Source organism: Pan paniscus, chromosome 23, assembly GCF_029289425.2.
Source record: "Pan paniscus chromosome 23, NHGRI_mPanPan1-v2.0_pri, whole genome shotgun sequence".
In the NCBI taxonomy this organism is placed as follows: Eukaryota; Metazoa; Chordata; class Mammalia; order Primates; family Hominidae; genus Pan; species Pan paniscus.
In genome coordinates this window covers 52026614-52050397 of record NC_085927.1, presented here as the reverse complement: position 1 = coordinate 52050397, position 23784 = coordinate 52026614, and the positions used below count along the sequence as shown (strand labels likewise).

Below are 23784 nucleotides of genomic sequence, written 5' to 3'. Positions count from 1 at the left end.
TCACTTTCTATAATTCTCTCATGTCACTCCCACAGCACCATCTCTGAATATGTGAGTTCTAGCCTAGTTCTCTAAGGCCTAGTTCTTACACCATTTAATCATTCACACAGCCTCCGGTGTGATGACGTGAGGATTACAGCAAGGAACAGGCAGTTTCTGCCCTTTAAGGAGTTTACATTTTAGTCAGAGGAGAGACAGACAGTAAACAAGTAGCATATATGTGTCTGTTTGGAGTAAGTACGGGGCCAGGCAGGGGATAAAACAGGGGAGGGAGTTACAGCCAGGGAAAAGGTGTGGAGCTGGCTGTTTTTACTAGAATGACCAGGGAATGAGTGACGCTTGCCCAAAGACTGGAAGGAGAGCAAGCTATCTGGCTCTGGGAGAAGAACGTGCAGGTGAGAACAGAGTTCCTATGTAGATATGTGGTAGGCCTGTTCCAGGAACAAGGCAACTGTGGGGCTAGAGCAGAGAGTGATAAGGGAGGAGCTCAGAGAGGTCATGGGGGTGGGAGCAGGGGCCTTTGAGACCAGTTTCCCAAAGAATGAGGTGGGAGCCACTCCAGGGATTGGAGAGGATAAATCTGACTTACCTTTAAAAAGGTTGTTGACTTTCCTGCAGGCAACTCCATTTTCAGCTCCCCTTCAGGGGAACTAGGAAACTAGCTTCATAAACCATTGTAACTAAACTAAACTGTCTATTATACATCACTTTACCCTATATGTATTTTGGAACTTGTTTTTTTAAGTAATTGGTTCTAAAGTCACTTGGAGCAATTTGGCCTTGTCCCTTTCATCTCTGACTCTGAGGAGACAGGCCCAGGTGAAAGGGGAAAAAATCAGCTTGATTGATTAAGAGGGATTATAATAGGTAATACAAAGTGGTGGCTCAGTCAGATAACTTTGAAAGAGTCTGGGTCCTAGGCTTGATGAATTCCTATTTTCCTCTCTGTTTTTTTGCTGTCCTCCAAGATGATTGCTTCTAATTCTTTCATAGTAATGGCCAGTAATAACTGTGAATTTAAAAAACTGGCAAATACAAATACCACATGGCGGGTAAAGGTGCTGGAACTTCTTGGAAACCTCCCAAAATAATCTGGAAGAATAGTCACTGCTATTCACTGGCTTAAGTCTAGCCCTTTGTACCTGGGAATTGAAGGAGAGTGGTGGAGAGAGGGGTGCTGTAGACACAGTCATATGCCAGGAAGAGGTTGACTCCAAAGTTTGTGTGGAACCCATATGGGCTGAGTGTCCTGGAGTCACCAGTCATCACAGGTAGTTGGCAATTATAGTAAAGCTGCAAAAATTTGCACTTGGACATAAGGAATTGGCTGCAGTTCTCTGGCCAGGTCTGTTTCTCAGTGTTGGGGAGTGGTGATCAGCAGCCAGTGTTAAAACCCGCAGTTCAGTGATCACCCTAATACATGAAAGCAGAGAAATGAAAGTAGTGGCTTATGCCTGTAGTCCCAAAACTTTGAGAGGCCGAGGCAGGAGGATCATTTGAGGCCAGGTGTTTGATGCTGCAGTGAACTACGACTGTGCCCCTGCACACTCCAGCCTGGGCAAGAGTGAGACATTGTCTCAAAAAAAAAAAAAAAAAAGGATTTGGTTTTTCTTACCCCACACCCCCTCCCCCCAATAACTGCAAGGCTTATTGAAAAATTGCTGTTTTTCATTGACAGTAATAACACAGCCCCATATTTTAATCCGGTTGAGTTTGGGGGCTCATTTGTCTAATAAGGCATTATTAGATATATGAGACATACATGTTTTTGCTGTATTGGGTTTGTATGCACTCAGAGTGCTGCTTTTCATTCTACTACAGATTCTTGCCTCACTCTTTAGGCCATTTCTCTGCATATGTGCATTTTCAGAAGTGGATACGATAAAATATAAAAGATGAAATTCAACGTCAGGCGTGGTGGCTCATGCCTGTAATTCCAGCACTTTGGGAGGCCGAGGCGGGCGGATCACGAGGTCAGGAGTTCGAGACCAGCCTGGCCAGCACAGTGAAACCCTGTCTCTACTAAAAATACAAAAAATTAGCCGAGCCTGGTGGCCACGCGCCTGTAGTCCCAGCTACTCGGGAGGCTGAGGCAAGAGAATTGCTTGAACCCTGCAGGCAGAAGTTGCAGTGAGCTGAGATCGTGCAATTGCACTCCAGCCTGGGTGACAGAGTGAGACTCTTGTCTCAACAAACAAACAAACAAAAAAATAGAAATTCAAACCAGTCAGCTTCATCTGGGCATCTGATTCATCTTTATTCCCTCCATCATCTAGACTTGATTTTATTTGTACCGAGGAGATGCGTGTCTAATGTTTTTCTTTCTTCTATTTCTAGGAGGGCTGTTGGCCTGCTGCTGTGCTGCTGAACAGTATGCAGTCCTTTCGGGAGCAAAGCAGTTACCACGGAAACCAGCAAAGCTACCCACAGGAGGTACACGGCTCATCCCGGCTAGAAGAGTTCAGCCCTCGTCAGGCCCAGATGTTCCAGAATTTTGGAGGTACAGGTGGCAGTAGTGGCAGCAGTGGCAGTGGCAGTGGTGGTGGACGACGAGGAGCAGCAGCTGCTGCGGCAGCGATGGCTAGCGAGACCTCTGGCCATCAAGGTTACCAGGGTTTCAGGAAAGAGGCTGGAGATTTTTACTACATGGCAGGCAACAAAGACCCCGTGACTACAGGAACCCCACAGCCTCCTCAGCGAAGGCCTTCTGGGCCTGTGCAGAGCTATGGACCCCCCCAGGGGAGCAGCTTTGGCAATCAGTATGGGAGTGAGGGTCATGTGGGCCAGTTTCAAGCACAGCACTCTGGCCTTGGCGGTGTGTCACATTATCAGCAGGATTACACTGGGCCTTTCTCTCCAGGGAGTGCTCAGTACCAACAGCAGGCTTCCAGCCAGCAGCAGCAGCAGCAGCAAGTCCAGCAGTTGAGACAACAGCTTTACCAGTCCCATCAGCCCCTGCCACAGGCCACTGGCCAACCAGCATCCAGCTCATCCCATCTACAGCCAATGCAGCGGCCCTCAACTCTGCCATCCTCTGCTGCTGGTTACCAGTTAAGAGTGGGTCAGTTTGGCCAACACTATCAGTCTTCTGCTTCCTCCTCCTCCTCCTCCTCCTTCCCTTCACCACAGCGTTTTAGCCAGTCTGGACAGAGCTATGATGGCAGTTACAGTGTGAATGCTGGATCTCAGTATGAAGGACACAATGTGGGTTCTAATGCACAGGCTTATGGAACACAATCCAATTACAGCTATCAGCCTCAATCTATGAAGAATTTTGAACAGGCAAAGATTCCACAAGGGACCCAACAGGGGCAGCAGCAGCAGCAACAGCAGCAACAACAACACCCTTCTCAGCATGTGATGCAGTATACTAACGCTGCCACCAAGCTGCCCCTGCAAAGCCAAGTGGGGCAGTACAACCAGCCTGAGGTTCCTGTGAGGTCCCCCATGCAGTTTCACCAGAACTTCAGCCCCATTTCTAACCCTTCTCCAGCTGCCTCTGTGGTTCAGTCTCCAAGCTGTAGTTCTACCCCATCTCCTCTCATGCAGACTGGGGAGAATCTCCAGTGTGGGCAAGGCAGTGTGCCTATGGGTTCCAGAAACAGAATTTTACAGTTAATGCCTCAACTCAGTCCAACCCCATCAATGATGCCCAGTCCTAATTCTCATGCTGCAGGCTTCAAAGGGTTTGGACTTGAAGGGGTACCAGAAAAGCGACTGACAGATCCTGGGTTGAGTAGTTTGAGTGCTCTGAGTACTCAAGTGGCCAATCTTCCTAACACTGTCCAGCACATGTTACTTTCTGATGCCCTGACTCCTCAGAAGAAGACCTCCAAGAGGCCCTCATCTTCCAAGAAAGCAGATAGCTGCACAAATTCTGACGGCTCCTCACAACCTGAAGAACAGCTGAAGTCCCCTATGGCAGAGTCATTAGATGGAGGCTGCTCCAGCAGTTCAGAGGATCAAGGCGAGAGAGTGCGGCAACTAAGTGGCCAGAGCACCAGCTCTGACACCACCTACAAGGGTGGAGCCTCTGAGAAAGCTGGCTCCTCACCGGCACAAGGTGCTCAGAATGAACCCCCCAGACTCAATGCTAGTCCTGCCGCAAGAGAAGAGGCCACCTCACCAGGCGCTAAGGACATGCCATTGTCATCCGACGGGAACCCAAAGGTTAATGAGAAGACAGTTGGGGTGATTGTCTCCCGGGAAGCCATGACAGGTCGGGTAGAAAAGCCTGGTGGACAAGATAAAGGCTCCCAAGAGGATGATCCTGCAGCCACTCAAAGGCCACCTAGCAATGGTGGGGCAAAGGAAACCAGTCATGCATCACTTCCCCAGCCAGAGCCTCCAGGAGGAGGAGGGAGCAAAGGAAACAAGAATGGCGATAACAACTCCAACCATAATGGAGAAGGAAATGGCCAGAGTGGCCATTCTGCAGCGGGCCCTGTTTTTACGAGCAGAACTGAGCCTAGCAAATCTCCTGGAAGTCTGCGCTATAGTTACAAAGATAGTTTCGGGTCAGCCGTGCCACGAAATGTCAGTGGCTTTCCTCAGTATCCTACAGGGCAAGAAAAGGGAGATTTCACTGGCCATGGGGAACGAAAGGGTAGAAATGAAAAATTCCCAAGCCTCCTTCAGGAAGTGCTTCAGGGTTACCACCACCACCCTGACAGGAGATATTCTAGGAGTACTCAAGAGCATCAGGGGATGGCTGGTAGCCTAGAAGGAACCACAAGGCCCAATGTCTTGGTTAGTCAAACCAATGAATTAGCTAGCAGGGGCCTTCTGAACAAAAGCATTGGGTCTCTATTAGAAAATCCCCACTGGGGCCCCTGGGAAAGGAAATCAAGCAGCACAGCTCCTGAAATGAAACAGATCAATTTGACTGACTATCCAATTCCCAGAAAGTTTGAAATAGAGCCTCAATCATCAGCACATGAGCCTGGGGGTTCCCTCTCTGAAAGAAGATCAGTGATCTGTGATATTTCTCCACTAAGACAGATTGTCAGGGACCCAGGGGCTCACTCGCTGGGACACATGAGTGCCGACACCAGAATTGGGAGGAATGACCGTCTCAATCCAACTTTAAGTCAGTCGGTCATTCTTCCTGGTGGTTTGGTGTCCATGGAAACCAAGCTGAAATCCCAGAGCGGGCAGATAAAAGAGGAAGACTTTGAACAGTCTAAATCTCAAGCTAGTTTCAACAACAAGAAATCTGGAGACCACTGCCATCCTCCTAGCATCAAGCATGAGTCTTACCGCGGCAATGCCAGCCCTGGAGCAGCGACCCATGATTCCCTTTCAGACTACGGCCCGCAAGACAGCAGACCCACGCCAATGCGGCGGGTCCCTGGCAGAGTTGGTGGTCGGGAGGGCATGAGGGGTCGGTCCCCTTCTCAATATCATGACTTTGCAGAAAAATTGAAAATGTCTCCTGGGCGGAGCAGAGGCCCAGGGGGAGACCCTCATCACATGAATCCACACATGACCTTTTCAGAGAGGGCTAACCGGAGTTCTTTACACACTCCCTTTTCTCCCAACTCAGAAACCCTGGCCTCTGCTTATCATGCAAATACTCGGGCTCATGCTTATGGGGACCCTAATGCAGGTTTGAATTCTCAGCTGCATTATAAGAGACAGATGTACCAACAGCAACCAGAGGAGTATAAAGACTGGAGCAGCGGTTCTGCTCAGGGAGTAATTGCTGCAGCACAGCACAGGCAGGAGGGGCCACGGAAGAGTCCAAGGCAGCAGCAGTTTCTTGACAGAGTACGGAGCCCTCTGAAAAATGACAAAGATGGTATGATGTATGGCCCACCAGTGGGGACTTACCATGACCCCAGTGCCCAGGAGGCTGGGCGCTGCCTAATGTCTAGTGATGGTCTGCCTAACAAGGGCATGGAATTAAAGCATGGCTCCCAGAAGTTACAAGAATCCTGTTGGGATCTTTCTCGGCAAACTTCTCCAGCCAAAAGCAGCGGTCCTCCAGGAATGTCCAGTCAAAAAAGGTATGGGCCGCCCCATGAGACTGATGGACATGGACTAGCTGAGGCTACACAGTCATCCAAACCTGGTAGTGTTATGCTGAGACTTCCAGGCCAGGAGGATCATTCTTCTCAAAACCCCTTAATCATGAGGAGGCGTGTTCGTTCTTTTATCTCTCCCATTCCCAGTAAGAGACAGTCACAAGATGTAAAGAACAGTAGCACTGAAGATAAAGGTCGCCTCCTTCACTCATCAAAAGAAGGCGCTGATAAAGCATTCAATTCCTATGCCCATCTTTCTCACAGTCAGGATATCAAGTCTGTCCCTAAGAGAGATTCCTCCAAGGACCTTCCAAGTCCAGATAATAGAAACTGCCCTGCTGTTACCCTCACAAGCCCTGCTAAGACCAAAATACTGCCCCCACGGAAAGGACGGGGATTGAAATTGGAAGCTATAGTTCAGAAGATTACATCCCCAAATATTAGGAGGAGTGCATCTTCGAACAGTGCGGAGACTGGGGGAGACACGGTTACGCTTGATGATATACTGTCTTTGAAGAGTGGTCCTCCTGAAGGTGGGAGTGTTGCTGTTCAGGATGCTGACATAGAGAAGAGAAAAGGTGAGGTGGCTTCGGACCTAGTCAGTCCAGCAAACCAGGAGTTGCATGTAGAGAAACCTCTTCCAAGGTCTTCAGAAGAGTGGCGTGGCAGCGTGGATGACAAAGTGAAGACAGAGACACATGCAGAAACAGTTACTGCCGGAAAGGAACCCCCTGGTGCCATGACATCCACAACCTCACAGAAGCCTGGTAGTAACCAAGGGAGACCAGATGGTTCCCTGGGTGGAACAGCACCTTTAATCTTTCCAGACTCAAAGAATGTACCTCCGGTGGGCTTATTGGCCCCTGAGGCAAACCCCAAGGCTGAAGAGAAGGAGAACGATACAGTGACGATTTCACCGAAGCAAGAGGGTTTCCCTCCAAAGGGATATTTCCCATCAGGAAAGAAGAAGGGGAGACCCATTGGTAGTGTGAATAAGCAAAAGAAACAGCAGCAGCAGCCACCGCCTCCACCCCCTCAGCCCCCACAGATACCAGAAGGTTCTGCAGATGGAGAGCCAAAGCCAAAAAAACAGAGGCAAAGGAGGGAGAGAAGGAAGCCTGGGGCCCAGCCGAGGAAGCGAAAAACCAAACAAGCAGTTCCCATTGTGGAACCCCAAGAACCTGAGATCAAACTAAAATATGCCACCCAGCCACTGGATAAAACTGATGCCAAGAACAAGTCTTTTTACCCTTACATCCATGTAGTAAATAAGTGTGAACTTGGAGCCGTTTGTACAATCATCAATGCTGAGGAAGAAGAACAGACCAAATTAGTGAGGGGCAGGAAGGGTCAGAGGTCACTGACCCCTCCACCTAGCAGCACTGAAAGCAAGGCGCTCCCGGCCTCGTCCTTTATGCTGCAGGGACCTGTTGTGACAGAGTCTTCGGTTATGGGGCACCTGGTTTGCTGTCTGTGTGGCAAGTGGGCCAGTTACCGGAACATGGGTGACCTCTTTGGACCTTTTTATCCCCAAGATTATGCAGCCACTCTCCCGAAGAATCCACCTCCTAAGAGGGCCACAGAAATGCAGAGCAAAGTTAAGGTACGGCACAAAAGTGCTTCTAATGGCTCCAAGACGGACACTGAGGAGGAGGAAGAGCAGCAGCAGCAGCAGAAGGAGCAGAGAAGCCTGGCCGCACACCCCAGGTTTAAGCGGCGCCACCGCTCGGAAGACTGTGGTGGAGGCCCTCGGTCCCTGTCCAGGGGGCTCCCTTGTAAAAAAGCAGCCACTGAGGGCAGCAGTGAAAAGACTGTTTTGGACTCGAAGCCCTCCGTGCCCACCACTTCAGAAGGTGGCCCTGAGCTGGAGTTACAAATCCCTGAACTACCTCTTGACAGCAATGAATTTTGGGTCCATGAGGGTTGTATTCTCTGGGCCAATGGAATCTACCTGGTTTGTGGCAGGCTCTATGGCCTGCAGGAAGCGCTGGAAATAGCCAGAGAGATGGTGAGTATGAGAAATCTCTTACCAGCTTGGGATTTTTATTTCATTTGGTTCCTTTTCTTGCATGTTTTTGTTCTTACATGTCACATGATTATTCCTCCAAATTAAAGTGCCTATGCCCATGTGATGGACAGAAAATGAAATAGGTAATTTGGAAGATTTGTATAGACTTCTAAAATCGTTTTTCATTTTTTGAAATGTATAATGCTTATGAAGCATATTATTATATTTCAAGTTTCTTGGGCCACATCTTTTCTAACCCACACTTTCCAGTTAGGATATTTATTCTTTGGATCTGTTTCATAACTTATCCTGGGGCAGATCATCAACATCATCATCTTCATTTCTTTCTCTCCTCTGTTGAATGTTCTGTTTCCTGAATCCCATTTCTTCCTCATTCTTAAAGTGAGCCTTCATTTAAGGGCGTGCATCATCCTTTAGTAGTTTTGTGAGAAAGGGTGTGTGGGAGTGTAAAAATGTTGAGATCCTATATATCTGAGCATGACTTTATCCTAGCCTCATGCTTAATTGAGAGTTGGCCAGGTGTGGAATTCTAGAGTGGAGGTGATTTTTCTCTCACTGTCTTGCAGTCGTTCTTCCTGGTTTGTCCACTAGCTTCCAGTGCTGCAGTTGAGAAGACTGCCATTCTAATTTTTCATCCCTTGATGCATGTTCTGTTTTTCTTCTGGAAAGTTTGAGGATCTTCTCCTTTTCCCTAGGGTCTTGAGATGTCAAAATGATAGGTCTTGACTAGGTCATTTCATGATTATGTTGGCTACTCTATGAGATCTTATGTACGCTGATGTCTTTCAGTTCAGGCAATTTGTCATGTGGTAGTTCTTTGAAAATTTCCTTCCCTCTATTTTCTCTGCTCTCTTTATAATTCCTGTTAATATAAGGCATTTTACCTCCTGGATTGATCCTCTGTTTTTATCTTTTCTCCTCTGTTTTATGTTTTATCTCATTATCTTTTTGTTCTGATTTCTCTGTGCTTTCTTCAGCTTTATCATCTAATCTTTTTTGTATGTGGTTTTTGTTTTGGTTTTGTTTTGTTTTGTTGTCACTCAGGCTGGAATGCAGTGGTGCGATCACAGCTTACTGCATTCTCGAACTCTGGGGCTCCCTGGTACCTGGGACTAAAGGCGTGTGCCACCATGCCCAGCTAATATTTATATTTTTTGCAGAAACAAGGTCTCACTGTGTTGCCCAGAGTGGTCTCAAACTGCTGGACTCAAGCAATCCTTCCACTTCGGTCTTCTAAAGTACCAGGATTATAGGCATGTGCCACAAGCCACAGTGCCCAGCCTTCTAGCCTTTTATTTACTTATTTTTTTCCTGATATTTTGAAGAGCTTTTTTTTTCTCTGAATGTACTGACTTTTAAAGAATAATCAGAGCCTAGTTGATGGCTATAATCGTTTCTCTTACTTTTTGAATACATTATAACGTATTTTTTGTTTTTGTTTTTGTTTCAGTTTCATGCCCTTACCCAGGCTGGAGTGCAGTGATGTGATGATGGCTCACTGCAGCCTCCAACCACTGGGCTCAAGGGATCCTCCCAAGTAGCTGGACCACAGGTGCATGCCAGTACACCTGGCTAAGTTCTCTACTTTTTGTAGAGACAGCATCTCACTTTGTTGCCCAGGCAGGCTGGTCTCACCACCTGAGCTTAAGCAATCCTCCCACGTCAGCCTTCCAAAGTGCTGGAATTACAGGCGTGAGCCACTACACTTGGCCTGTACTATAATTTTTAAAAATCTTTGTCTGTTTCCTATTTTCTCTTTCTTGTTAGAGGTTCTTCAGATGTCTTGATTTTTCTTTTCTTTATTGAGATGGAGTTTCGCTCTTGTTGCCCAGGCTGGAGTGCAATGGCGCAATCTCAGCTCACCGCAACCTCTGCTCACCGCAACCTCCGCTTCCCAGGTTCAAGCGATTCTCTTGCCTCAGCCTCCTGAGTAGCTGGGATTAGAGGCATGCGCCACCATGCGCAGCTAATTTTGTATTTTTAGAAGACATGAGGTTTCTCCACGTTGGTCAGTCTGGTCTCGAGCTCCTGACCTCAGGTGATCCGCCCACCTCGGCCTCCCAAAGTGCTGGGATTACAGGCTTGAGCCACTGCACCCAGCCTTGATTTATATTTTTAAGAGAGAAAGAGATGTTTTAAAAAATGGCTTGAAGCTCTGTGTTACAGTATGGGCCAGGCTTGCTAGCCTGTAGTCCTCTCCGTAGAATAATAAGGCAGCCAGCCAGCATATGGGTCTTTTTTCTGAGTTGAGTTTTCCCAGAGGAAAAAAAACATTTTTTTTTTTTGTTCCAGAGAAAAATCTTGAGATTTCCTGTCTAGAGATGCAAGCTTGGCTGCCAGCGTCCTAAAAGCCAAGTGGAGAAGAGGATGGTAGGGTTGTGTGGGTGGGGATATGGGCTAATGATTCAGTGCGCGGACTTTGACAATCTCCCGCCTGTTTTCAGTAGATGAGAACAGTTACCTGGTTGAACTGGGTTAAGGATCTAACTCCTCTTAGAAACTTTGGGCTAATGCTCTATTTTTCAGCCCCATGTTGCACCCCCACTTACTGAGGCCCCCCCAAGCTCTGTGCCCTAAAGTGGCTGGCTTTCTGGGGGCTCCTCCACTGCACTCATCATTACTGTCTGCTTCCTTGCAGTGCACAGCATCACTGTCACTCACTTCATCTCTCATGTTTCCAGCTTCCCATTGCTCATGGTGTCATGAGTTTATCTTGCAAGTTTATCCACTTTTTCGTGGGAAGGGATCAGATGGATGTACAACTGTATGTTTAGTAGTCTACCATATTATTTATAACCTTCTGGCAAAAAGGAAGTGCCCATAGACTATAGTAAAAATTATATTGAATGTGAAATATATATTTAAAATTAGAACATTTTAATTCAGTCATGCAGGGAGCTTGCCCTTTCCTCTTATCATGTCCCCTATCTCCCAATTATGGTCTTTTCTTTGTGCCTCCTTCCCTGTCTCCATTATTAACATCACGGTGAAACTCCAAGTTTGAGGTAGAAGATTTACTTCCCCTAAGAAGTTTATACGCAATGACATTTTAAAATGCAAAGATCCTAGGAGGATGTAACATTTAAGACCCTCAAGTACAAAATTCTTTAGTCAAATTTGAGCGCTCAAAATAATCCGTTAATCATCCTCTTGTCAAAGTTGAGTTCTTGCTTCCCAACTTTCCTTGGAAAGTCACAGTATTTGGTGGGTTTTTTGTTGTTTGTTTTTTGAGACAGAATCTCACTTTGTTGTGGGGTTTCACCATGTTGGCCAGGCTGGTCTGGAACTCCTGACCTCAGATCATCCATCTGCCTTGACCTCCTAGAGTGTTGGGATTACAGGTGTGGGTCACTGCGCCCAGCCTGTTTATTGCTTTTTGATGTGCATATGTGTATGTGACCATCTGACAGTGTTTTCGTTATTTCAACATTTATTATTAACATATCTCAGCCCAGTTTTTTTGTGTAAACTTTTAGGTGTTCTATAGCAATAATTGATAATCAATAATCAGGCTAAATCTTCCCCAGCAAATCTCTAGATCCTGTGTCTCAATTCAGGTCTTGGGCCGGGCATGATGGCTCACGCCTGTAGTCCCAGCACTTTGGGAGGCCGAGGTGGGCAGATTGCCTGAGGTCAGGAGTTCAAGACCAGCCTGGCCAACATGGTCAAACCCCGTGTCTACTAAAAATATGCAAAACTTAGCTGGACATGGTGGCAGGCACCTGTAATCCCAGCTGCTCGGGAGGCTGAGGCAGGAGAATGGCTTGAGCCTAGGAGACGGAGGTTGCAGTGAGCCAAGACTGTGCCACTGCACTCTAGCCTGGGCGACTGAGTGGGATTCAATCTCCAAAAAAAATAAGAAAAAAGTTAGGCTTGTTGTCTCTTTGAGCTGATGTACCACTATCACTATAAGATCCGTTTCTAGCTTTTATTTACCTAGCTTTTATTCTACTTTTCTCAGTGCACTCAAGGACAAATTAAAATTACACTAACTTGCCTTTTATTTAATTGGACAGATGATGTTTCAATTGTCCAGGATACTTTGAGTCTAGTTTTATCTTACTAGGTTTTAGCAGATAGATGCATTCAGTTTTGGTCTTGCTTAATGAGCATGCCCTTAATCCTATCATGTAAGATAAAGTCACATATATTTCATTAGAGATCCATTTTGGCCTATGTATTTATCAGGTGTTTTGACAAGCACGATGTTGTATTAAAATATTGGGAAGTCCTCAAGAGACATTGCTCCTCTCCCTGTGTCACACTACTCTGAAAATTGCCGAAAACTAGAACATTTCTATATTTAAAAATGGTGTTTACTTCCCTTCCTTTTTCCCTTCCCACAAGTGTGGGACTTGTGAATCTATTCATTTCAGCACAAGTCCCCTTTGCTTCTGTCCAACATTGACCACTGTTTGCCTTGGTATAATTGTGTATGAGAATCACAATGACCTCTGACATGAATGATATTACAGAGGTAATTGCCTCTGAATGGGTATGGATATAACTTGGTATGTACAAATCACCTTTGAGACATTAAGGAATGCCAAGGCGTGCAGGGATGTGACAGAAGGTAGATCTGGTGGCCATGGATCCCTTGAGGCTGCATAGCCCTACTAGTGGGGGAGTCTTTGCTTGTTCCCCTCTCATAGAAGGTGCCCCTCCCAAATTTTTCCAACCCCTCTTGGGAAACTTTTAATCTTTTTTTTACCTGAGAGTATATGTTAACTGGTTTTAGGTTAATTTTTATTTTCTATTTTTATTTTTATTTTGAGATGAGTCTTGCTCTGTTGCCAGGCTGGAGTGCAGTGGCACAATCTTGGCTCACTGCAGCCACCTCCTCGTGGGTTCAAGTGACTCTCCTGCCTCAGCCTCCCGAGTAACTGGGACTGCAGTCATGCACCACCGCACCTGGCTAATTTTTGTATTTTTAGTAGAGACAGGGTTTCACCATGTTGGCCAGGCTGATCTCAAACTCCTGATCTCAAGTGATCCACCTGCCTCAGCCTCCCAAAGTGCTGGGATTACAGGCCTGAGCCACTGTGCCTGGCCAATTTTCTTTAAATTTCTGAATCAATATATTAAAGATTATATTTAGGGTTTTTTTTCCTTGATTTTTTGAGACAGGGTCTCACTCTGTTGTCCAGGCTGGAGTGCAGTGGCATGATCTCGGCTCACTGCAACCTCCGCCTCCTGTATTCAAGTGATTCTCCTGTCTCAGCCTCCCCAGTAGCTGGGATTACAGGTGCGTGCCACCACACCCAGCTAATTTTTGTATTTTTAGTAGAGACGGGATTTGAGGATGTTGGCCAAGCTGGCCTTGAACTCCTGACCTTGAGGAATCCACCCTCCTCGGCCTCCCAAAGTACTGGGATTATAGGTGTGAGCCACTGCACCTGGCCAGTTTAGGGGCTTATTTTTAATACAAGTTTAAATAATGGATAATTATTTACTTCCCCCATCTAACAGACTCACATCTTTCTTAAATTTACTTTAAATTGTCATGAAAAACATGATTTGGAAAATATAAAATAGATTGATTACATTATGAAAATGAAATCACATATTAAAACATCAAAACAGCCAAGTCAGAAAGGTAGTCTCTCTAGTTTAACTGTAAAATAGAGCCACCAGTCTACATGCTCTCTAAATTCTCAACTATATGTTCCTTGAAGGTGGTCATTTCCAGGGCCTGGCAAGGCCCCCATCCTGGTGAAGGCTCCCTTCAACTCCTGTTCTCTGCTCCTAACTCCAGTACCTCACCCCCACCCCTACCTGATTGTTCTTCCTCTGTGCTTGCTACAACTGCCCTTTCTCACATTCCCACACTCCCTTTCTCCATTCTCCTCTCCCTCCCAGCCCCCTCTCTCTGGCAAGCACTTGCTTTTTGTTACTTCTGCTGGGACCCATCTTCATTTCTCACTCTCTAGGCGGTGGCGCCCTGTTCGCCTTGCTGTTCCCATGGCTTTCAGTATATAGCAGAGAGTTGTATCTAATTTACCTGTTTTTCTTAACACTGTGTGGTATATCTTTTTATATCACTGCATGATGACATTGACACTAAATTTCCAGAGAAAAGGTTCATTTTCTTTCAGGATTTCGTCCAAATTCTAAGGAATCAAGTGAAATTTTCAGTTTTGAATTTTATTGCATATATTACCTTACAGAATAAATCATGACAAATTGAAGGACTCAAATTTTACTATGATTTATTTCTTGACTTTTTTTTTCTCTAGAGGTAGGGGGATGATGTGGGGAGCATTACACTTGATTTTAAAGTAAAATTTATAAGGAGTACACGATTCTTTGGCCAAGGCTGGGCAAGGTGGCTTATGCTTGTAATCCTAGCACTTTGGATTACCTGAGCCCAGGAGTTTGAGACCAGCCTGGGCAACATGGAGAAACCCTGTCTCTACCAAAAATACGAAAATTAGCCAGTCTTAATGACCTAGTCTCAAATAAATAGAGAAAAATATTCAAAAAAATCCCAAAGGACCATAAACAAAAATATTGATAAACAAGCCACAACACACAAGTTATTATATGTTAATTACTCATCCCTGGGATGTTAAACTAGTTATTGCTAATCTGTTAAAAGAGCTAACAGCAAATAGTATGTAAAAGCAGGCATCCCTTTCAATTCAACAAATATCTTGAGTCTCTACTGGAAAACCAGTTGAAATCTGAAGTTAAACTGCTGTCAGGGAACTTGCAGGGTGACTCAGCCTCAGCCTCGGCCCCTTAGCTGGTGTGTGGTTAGAGAAGCTCTATGTCAAGGCTTCTGAACTTCATGCAGGAAAGTTTGTGTGATTCTGCAGAAAGCAACGCCTTGCCGCACACAGGTCCTGCACTAGGGCTTCGATTTTTCCAAAAGATACGGCTTTCTTCCAATACTGTTTCAGGAAAATGGAGGTTCCTCCTCCGCACCCCAAGCCAAGGCCAATTTCGCGGGACCCTCAAGGCTTGCTACTGCAGATCAGATTCGTCCAATTTATTGGACAATCTTTGAAAGTTGTCCTTTGTGGAAACGTATGAGAAGAGAAAATCAAGGCAGCTAAACACTTGCCCCGGAAGGTCCTGGCTTTTGCCGTTCTCCTTAACAGCTGTGTAGAGGGGAGGCCTGGGTGAGAGCCCCAGAGTCACACTGCTTCATATGAATTCCAGGACTTGTGGTTTCCTTGCGAGGTCACTAGCTCAAGTCACTTAACCTCTGTGCTTCACTGTCCTTACCATACAAAGTATGAAAACTGACAGCACCTACAGTAAAGAGGTATGTTAGGAGGATTAAATGTGTTGCTCTTTGGAAAGTGCTTAGAGCAGTGTTTGGCACATTTCAACAGTTAGGTGGTTTCAGAGGAAATGCAAGCTGCAGACTGGTGACCGCCCTCAGATGGTGTCCTCCCTCATTGTTGTCTTAGTAAAGATGTGTTCCTGTTAGCAAGCTCACTCAGTACTCTATAGCTCATGTTGTAGTTCCATCATAGTGCAGCTAGCTCATCTTGCCAGGGGTGTTCAGAACTTAATCTCTTTGAAAGTTGTCCTTTGTGGAAATAAAAACATTATCTCCTTTTTACTCTTGTTGGAAACTCAAGTTTGCTGCAGGGGGAAGGGTGGCAGGGTGTGAGGTATTTCAGGTGCAGTATTAATATTATGTCTTATGAAATAGCATCAGCCAGCACGAACACACTCAGGAATTATATCTCTCAAAAGACAGAAGGCAAAAGGGAGGGACTAAAATCTACCTTGCATGTTAAGTAAAAGCATTAACATTCTAGTGAGATGACAAAGTTTTGATAGCGATTATCTAAAGCCAAAGAAAAGAGTCTGCCTGGTAGTAAAGTTGGGTTTTTTTGGTTTTGTTTTGTTTTGTTTTTTTTTGAGACTGAGTCTTGCTCTATCCCCCAGGCTGGACCGCAATGGCGCAATTTCAGCTCACTGAAACCTTCGCCTCCCAGGTTCAAGCAATTCTCCTGCCTCAGCCTCCTGAGTAGCTGAAGTTGCAGGCACCTGCCACCATGCCTGGCTAATTTTTGTATTTTTAGTAGAGACGGGGTTTCACCATGTTGGCCAGGCTGATCTCGAACTCCTGACCTCAACTGATCCGTCTGCCTCAGCCTCCCGAAGTGTTGGGATTACAGGCATGAGCCACCGCGCCTGGTCTAAAGTTGTTTTTTTAAGTAAACTTTTTAACATGTCAGCACTAAAAGGCCCAAAATAATTAAGAATTCTGAGTTTGTGTGGTGTATCCACAGAATGATTCAGGACAAGTACTTTCCTATAGCATTCCACCTCCTCCCCTAAAACAGTGAATATACTGAGAATATGTGAACTCCAGAGGGCTTGTATTAGTCCGTAAAGAAATACCTGAGGCTGGGTGATGTATAAAGAAAAGAGGTTGAATTGGCTCACAGTTCTGGAAGCTGTATAGGAAGCATGATGCCTGCATCTGCTCAGCTTCTGGGGAGGCCTCAGGAAACTTACAGTCATGGAGGGAGGTAGAGGGGGAGCAGGAAGGCTTCTTGCATGGCAGGAGCAAGACAGAGTGAGGTGCGAGGTGTTGCACACTTTCAAACAACCAGGTCTTGTGAGAACTCACTATCACAGGAACAGCACCCACATGATCCAGCCACCTCCCACCAGGCCCTGCCTCCAGCATTGGGTGCTACAATTCAACCTGAGATTTGGTGAAGTCACAGATCCAAACCATATCAGGGATCTATTGTATTTGAAGGATTTAGCCTTTAATTTACGGGCAGTGCAAAACCATTAGTGATTTCTAAGCATGTAAATCACATGTACAGGTTTGTGTTTTATAAAGGAAACTCAGGAAATAAGTAGGGAGACATCAGAAGCAGACAGGTCATTCGAGAGGCTGTGGGATTAATTTGTGCAAGAGCTGGTAAGGACCGAGTATGTGGTAGAAACGGGAGTCAGAAGGATTGGATGGATCTGAGAAACGTTTTAGGGATTCAAAGTTGATAGACTTTTTTTTGTTTTTGTTTTTGTTGTTTTTGAGACGGAGTCCTGCTCTGTCACCCATGCTGGAGTGCAGTGGCACGTTCTCGGCTCACTGCAACCTCCACCCCCCAGTTTCAAACATCCTCCCAGGCCTCAGCCTCCCAAGTAGCTGGGATTACAAGCATGTGCCACCATGCCGACTAATTTTTGTATTTTTTAGTAGAGATGGGGTTTGACCATGTTGGCCAGGCTGGCCTCGAACTCCTGACCTCAGGCGATCCACCTGCCTCCCAAAGTGCTGGGATTACAGGCGTGAGTCACCGCACCCGGCTAAAGTTGATAGATTTTAAACACTGACTAGATGCAGCAGGTTTGGGAAAGTGAGGAGGCAGAGGTCAAGGATGAAGTTGAGGTTTCTAGCTCCAGCAAGTCAGTGGGCGAGGTGAGGGGTCATCAACATACCAATAACAGAAAGAAGGGTTGAAGAAAAGAAATTTAGGTTTGCGTTTAATATGTATTAGACAAGAAAATATTAGATATGAAGGCAGTTCAGCCTAATATACATGTTTAGATAAGTCAACACTAGATTCTAATACAGCATTTTAAATAACTGCTTGCTTTTTATTTAGCCTTTCAAATAGATGTAAACTGATAAATTTTTAAATCCAAATTGAAAGAAAGTGGAGAGAAAAATAGGAAATCATGAGGTCTGTGTCATGTTTATAAAAAAGAAAAAACCCAGAGAATCCCAAAAAGATACCAAGAAAATTTAAGCTATCATTATAATTATTCCTAAAATGTAATTGGAAGGGGAAACAGAAAGGATAACTTGCTGTTTGGGCTTTTTTTTTTTTTTGGACAGAGTCACTCTTGCCCAGTCTGGAGTGCAGTGGTGCGATCCCAGCTCACTGCAACCTCTGCCTCCCAGGTTCAAGCGATTCTCCTGTCACCACATCTGGCTAATTTTTTTTTTTTTTTTTTTTTGTAGAGATGGGGTTTTGCCATGTTAGCCAGTCTGGTCTCGAACTGCTGACCTCAGGTGATCCACCTGCCTTGGCCTCCCAAAGTGTCGGGATTACAGGCCTGAGCCACCACACCTGGCCTGTTTAGACTTTTAAAATAATTTTCCCAAGATACTGACAATGTGGTGAAAAACCAAGACTGTATTTAATTACACTGAGAAAGAGCACATGTCAAACATTTTTATGGGCCTGAAGAAAACCTCTCTGTTGTGCACAGTTGTACCCTATTTCCTCAGTTTCAGAATGCAGCCTCATGCCTTTATGCATTGAATTGAGGCTACGCAAAGTGCTACCACATGACTCTATGGTGAAATGGGCTCTAAAGTGGGAATCGTCTCTCTGCCCATAGGAAGGAGCAAGAAACATGGGAAAAGGCAGAAGAAAAGATAAACTGGCCACAGGGTTTAGATGAGGTGCTGGCACCATCTGTGCTGGTCAGGGTTCCCATTTGAACTCCTGAGTCATGAAAAAGATTTACATATTATTTACATAAAGATAACAGTATTATTCTTATTGTAAAACTAATGGAACTGTTCGTAGAAGAATGCCGCAATCCTGATAACCCAACATATCTGACTCTTCTAGATTTTGTCCATGTGCTGATTATTTCACTAGATATAATAGTATAATACAGTTAGCTTCCCATATTCATGGGTTCTGCATTCTTAGATTCAATCAACAGCAGATTGGACATATTTGGAGGGGGCGGGGCGCAGTGGCTCACGCCTGTAATCCCAGAACCTTGGGAGGCCAAGGTGGGCAGATCACCTGAGGTCAGGAGTTCAAGACCAGCCTGGCCAACACAGTGAAACCCCATCTCTACTAAAAATACAAAAAAAATTAGCTGGACGTGGTGGTGGGTGCCTGTAGTCCCAGCTACTCGGGAGGCTGAGGCAGGAGAATGGCGTAAACCCAGGAGGCGGAGCTTGCAGTGAGCCAAGATCACGCCACTGCACTCCAGCCTGGGCGACACAGCGAGACTGTCTCAAAAAAAAAAAAAACTTGGAAAAATTCCATCTGTTCTGAATATATACAGACTTTTTTCTTCTTGTCATTATTCTCTAAATGAGAAAGTGTAACAACTTTGCATAGCATTAGCTACATCATATTAGGTATCATACGTAATCTAGAGATGGCTTAAAGTATACAGGAGGATGTGCTTAGCTTATATACAAATACTGTGCTATTTTATATAAGCGACTTGGGCATCCGTGGAGTTTGGTATTGGCAGAGGTCCTGGAACCAGTCCTCCATGGATGCCAGGAATGACTGTAATGACTGCTAACATGTACTGAATGCTTTCTAAGCACTATACGTGAATTACCACATTTAGACCGCAAACCAACCCTTTCTGGTGGGTCTCATCACACTCCAGGTGAGATTTGAGGTCCAGAGAGGAGCTTGCCCAGGATTCAAACCTTGTGAGTCTCCATCATCACAGTGTAGATACAAGTCTGTGTTGCTTTTTTTACTTCATTTTGTAATTTTAATTTTCATTCTAATCTGTGATTTCTTTTTTCTTAGTTTAGCATGAGTATAATGTAATTTATTCAAGTACCGCACTTTTATTGAGGTGGTTTCCAGTTAATTTACTACTTTCTATGGAGCAATAAGCATTTTTATTTTTCGATTTAAAGAAAAATTTATGGCTGTTGAACTGCTAGGTCAAGAAGGGCCAACATTGTTATGGTTTTTGATAGGCATTGTCTTGTGGTTTAACCAACAAAGGGTCATAACAAGGCGTGAGCATCCATGAGGACAGGTGAGCCTGTTTACTGCTACCTCAGTGGCATTCGACCTTCTTTTTAAACTTTTAGTTCCTTTTCATTTATTTTATTAGTGATATTAATGTTGTTCCCTGTTAATTTTGTGTTTAATGTCCATTAATTGTTAATTTGGAATTTTATTATTCTCAATTTGTTTTTCTGTACCTATTTCTCATAGCCTGAATCACTTCTCTGGAAAATTGAGATGTATGGAACTCCTTTCTTCAGGGGTGCCCCTAAATTAGGCATTAGTAGAGCTCTTAAAAAGTTTCTCATCCCAGCCGGGCACGGTGGCTCACGCCTGTAATCCCAGCACTTTGGCAGGCCGAGACGGGCGGATCACAAGGTCAGGAGATCGAGACCATCCTGGCTAACACGGTGAAACCCTGTCTCTACTAAAAATACAAAAAATTAGCCGGGCGTGGTGGCGGGCACCTGTAGTCCCAGCTACTCCGGAGGCTGAGGCAGGAGAATGGCATGAACCCGGGAGGCGGAGCTTGCAGTGAGCCGAGATCGCGCCACTGCCCTCCAGCCTGAGCGACACAGTGAGACTCCGTCTCAAAAAAAAAAAAAAAAGTTTCTCATCTGTAAATTAGATGATGATAGAGGACTGTAAAGGATAAAACTAACTTTGCTGGAAATCAAGTAGCCTCCTTGGTGGAGGCTAAACTATTCCTGGAAGCTTTTGAGTTGATGTGGTTTTAAAGGAAGCAAATATTATGAGCTACCTAGCATCAGCCTTAGAATTGTGTCCTCATGTGTTGGTTTAGTAAAGATAACGCTCCTGTCTCTAAACTTATTGGTGGAAATTAAACTGAAGAGAAAATTCAGCCCTATCTGATGCTGTCCACGTAAACCTGGTAATAGTGGAGTGATTTTGGTTGTATGCATTTAAGAGCTGACACTTAATTTGAAGATGTTGGCAGCATACTGCTGTCAGTTAACGTGCCTTATGAAAATAGAATTGAAGAACTGCTACACAGGCAGATAGACAATACCAGGGTCAACAGAATAACAAATTTCCAACCGAACTCAAATCTGAAGTGGTGCTAGTCCCTTCTGATGGACTAGCACCACCAGTGGGACCTGGGTGCCCTGACATTGTTCAACGGTGGAGGCATTTCATCTCTGTTATGTGTTTCACTGAGCAGCTAGTGGAAGTTTCTAGTAAAATGTATATTCATCTAACAAGTCTCAGGCCTGTTCATTGTGGCTGGCTCCCTAGGGGTGCCATGTGGTTCCAGACTTTGAAAGCTGTGATTGTGAACCTTAAATATTAGTTCAGACACATGTCAGGTGAAGGCCTCTGGTTTGCTTGAAAGTTATTTTTGTTTTTTCATACAAAGCTGGTTGCTAGGATAATAGTGTAATTCATTAGGATAAGTGATAGGACAGTTCCCAAATTATTCTGTTTGCTTGTTTCTAGGTAGGGTTCTTTATTGAAGTAATAAAAATATACTAATGCTTTGAAAGGGCAACCCCTCAAAAATGAAATGTATTTGTTTGCTGATATAAGACTTTGTGTCTCCCTCCTCTTCAGAGAGCAGGCCTGGGCATTTTAATCCACTATTATTTGTGAAAAGCACATCGATTTAAAACCAGCTCACCTGTCACCCTCATTCCCCAGGCAGCAAGTGCTGCCCGGCTGCACTCCCATTTTACCTGTTACACCACTTAGCACCCATGGGTCAAATCCCCCAAGTCACTCCAATAGTGGCAGGTCTGAGTGCCTCCTCACTGAGGGTAGGACAGACCTCTGAGACCTTACTGACTCAGCCTTCCCTTTGCAGGTTACACAGACCCAACAGTATTCAGAGCCTATACCTCCCAGCACTTATGCAAATGCCCAGCTAAGCTGGAGCTGCTCTTGGGGTGACTACCAGCTTATCTGATTGTCGTCCTCACCAGATAGGCTCCCCAAGGGCTGAGTTGGCCCCAGAGCCCACCCTAATGCCTGGCATGGGGGGTGATCAGTGCAGGGTAAATTTGTGACTGACAGGTTAAGAGACACATAGAAGCAATGTAACCTCCAGTGGGAAGAGGTGGGCCTTTGGATGCCATTTAAATATGTATGTTTAAAAGTATGTAATATTGAGCTGGGCGTGGTGGCTCACACCTGTAATCCTGGCACTGTGGGAGGCCGAGGCAGGCGGACCACCTGAGGTCAGGAGTTTGAGACTAGCCTGGCCAACGTGGGGAAACCCCATCTCTACTAAAAATACAGAAGTTAGCTGGGCATGGTGGTGGGCACCTGTAATCCCAACTGCTGGGGAGGCTGAGGCAGGAGAATCGCTTGAACCGGGAGGTGGAGGTTGCAGTGAGCTGAGATCGCGCCATTGCACTCCAGCCTGGGTGACAAGAGCGAAACTCCATCTCAAAAAAAAAAAAAAAGTATGTAATATTGGAAATAATTTGTGAATATGCTGGTCAGAATTTTAATCTACGTATAAAAATTTAAGGAGATGTTAAAATGTGTTTTGGTAGTGAGACTGATTTTTGTTTTCCTGTTATAGTTTTGGGGAAAAAAATAAATGGATGAGAGATGGATGACCAGCAGCATTCTTAATTTCTTGTCCTTGTGGTTCTTTGTAAGGCAGAGGAACAGGTTTTGCCTTCATTATAGAGGGCATCTGTATGAGGCTTTGTTGTTCATGAGTTTCAGTGTATGTCTCTGGGGACAAAAATGTGAGTTGCCACTGGGTGAATGTAGTGCCACCTGAATGTTGAAAAACACAACTCCTGAATCCCCACCAAACCTGTTCTTCCTCCAGGGTCTCCCAAGAGAACAGGTTTGGTGGGGATTCAGGAGTTGTATTTTGTTCATGTTAAGTCTGAGATGCCTCCTAGACATTGAAATGCAGTATGACCACTTCAGAATGAAGGAATTTCCAGTGGATAGTTTTTAGCAGGTAAAAGCAGCCCCACCTTATGTTCAGTGAGCACTTGTGTAAGTGCTGGGAGGCATGGTCTATGGATACTGTGAGGTCTGTGTAAGTGTGGAGAAGCTACACCTAACTCGGCCAAAGGGAGGGCTGAGTCAGTAAGGCCTCAGAGGCCTGCCCTCCCCATGTGGCACTTGGACCTGCCACTACTAGAGTGACTTGGGGGGTTTGAAGCGTGAGTGGCAGGGGAAATAGGCACATGTCAAGAACCACACTCTGCTGCTTTGCCAGTCTCCTCCACCATGCCCTGTGAAACTCACAGTCCACCAAGAGCACTCTCTTAGTTCTCTGCTCTGAACAACCACTTTGCCTGGCTTTCTCAGTAGCACCATCTACCGCTACCCCCGCCCCCACCCCACACTCTCCCAGGCAGAAGCAGAGTCATTAGTATTTAGCCCTCTCACTGTGGGCCAAGTGACAACTTGTTCCTTCACTAGGGTACATCAGGACAAGGATAAGCGTTAAGCATCCCTGGTAGAGACCTGAGGAACATTGTGCAAGGCAGCCGGGGTTGTTGATAGTATCTGTATCAACTACTAGTGTTTTAGCTTCGCCTCCTGGCAGGGCGAGGGTTTTAGCAGTGCCACAGAAACCGTTCTTCATTGAAGCAAATCATCTCCCAATAATGGAATCTCACTAATTTGCTGACCCAGCATTCTGTTCTCTCAGACCTACCTCATCCCTTCCCACCTTTGGAAAAAAGCTCCATTTAAGGTGAATATGCCAACAAAAAATCTTGTTGCTCGGCTCCAGAAGATTCTCTGTTTAAGATCTTCCAAATTAGCTGTAGAGAACCCCAGGAAATGATCCAGCCACATAAAGACTCACTTTTCCCATGGACCCCCAAGGAGCTCTGAAACCACCAGCAAACACCCAGTTGTTGCCTTTAGCTCCTTAATTTGACTTGGGAACTCTGAAATCCCTTAGTCATTGGTGTATTTTCAGACAATTTCAATAATCTGACCAGTCCCATCCTCTACTTGTTGCTTTTTTCTAATCTCACTCTTGAAAGAAAAGTCATGTGATAGAACCACCTTTTAT

General features: G+C 45.3%; 1 protein-coding gene across 3 annotated transcripts in view; it reads left to right on the top strand.

Annotated features, from left to right (window-relative positions):
* The first annotated feature begins 2373 nt into the window (after window positions 1-2373).
* TCF20 (transcription factor 20) overlaps window positions 2374-23784 on the top strand; it is a 54876-nt gene continuing 33465 nt past the window's right edge. For all 3 annotated transcript variants that reach the window (XM_055105399.3, XM_034948947.3, XM_034948950.3), the window contains exon 1: window positions 2374-8034. In XM_055105399.3, coding sequence (XP_054961374.2) covers window positions 2374-8034 — 5661 coding nt within the window. The remainder of the gene's footprint in view (window positions 8035-23784) is intronic.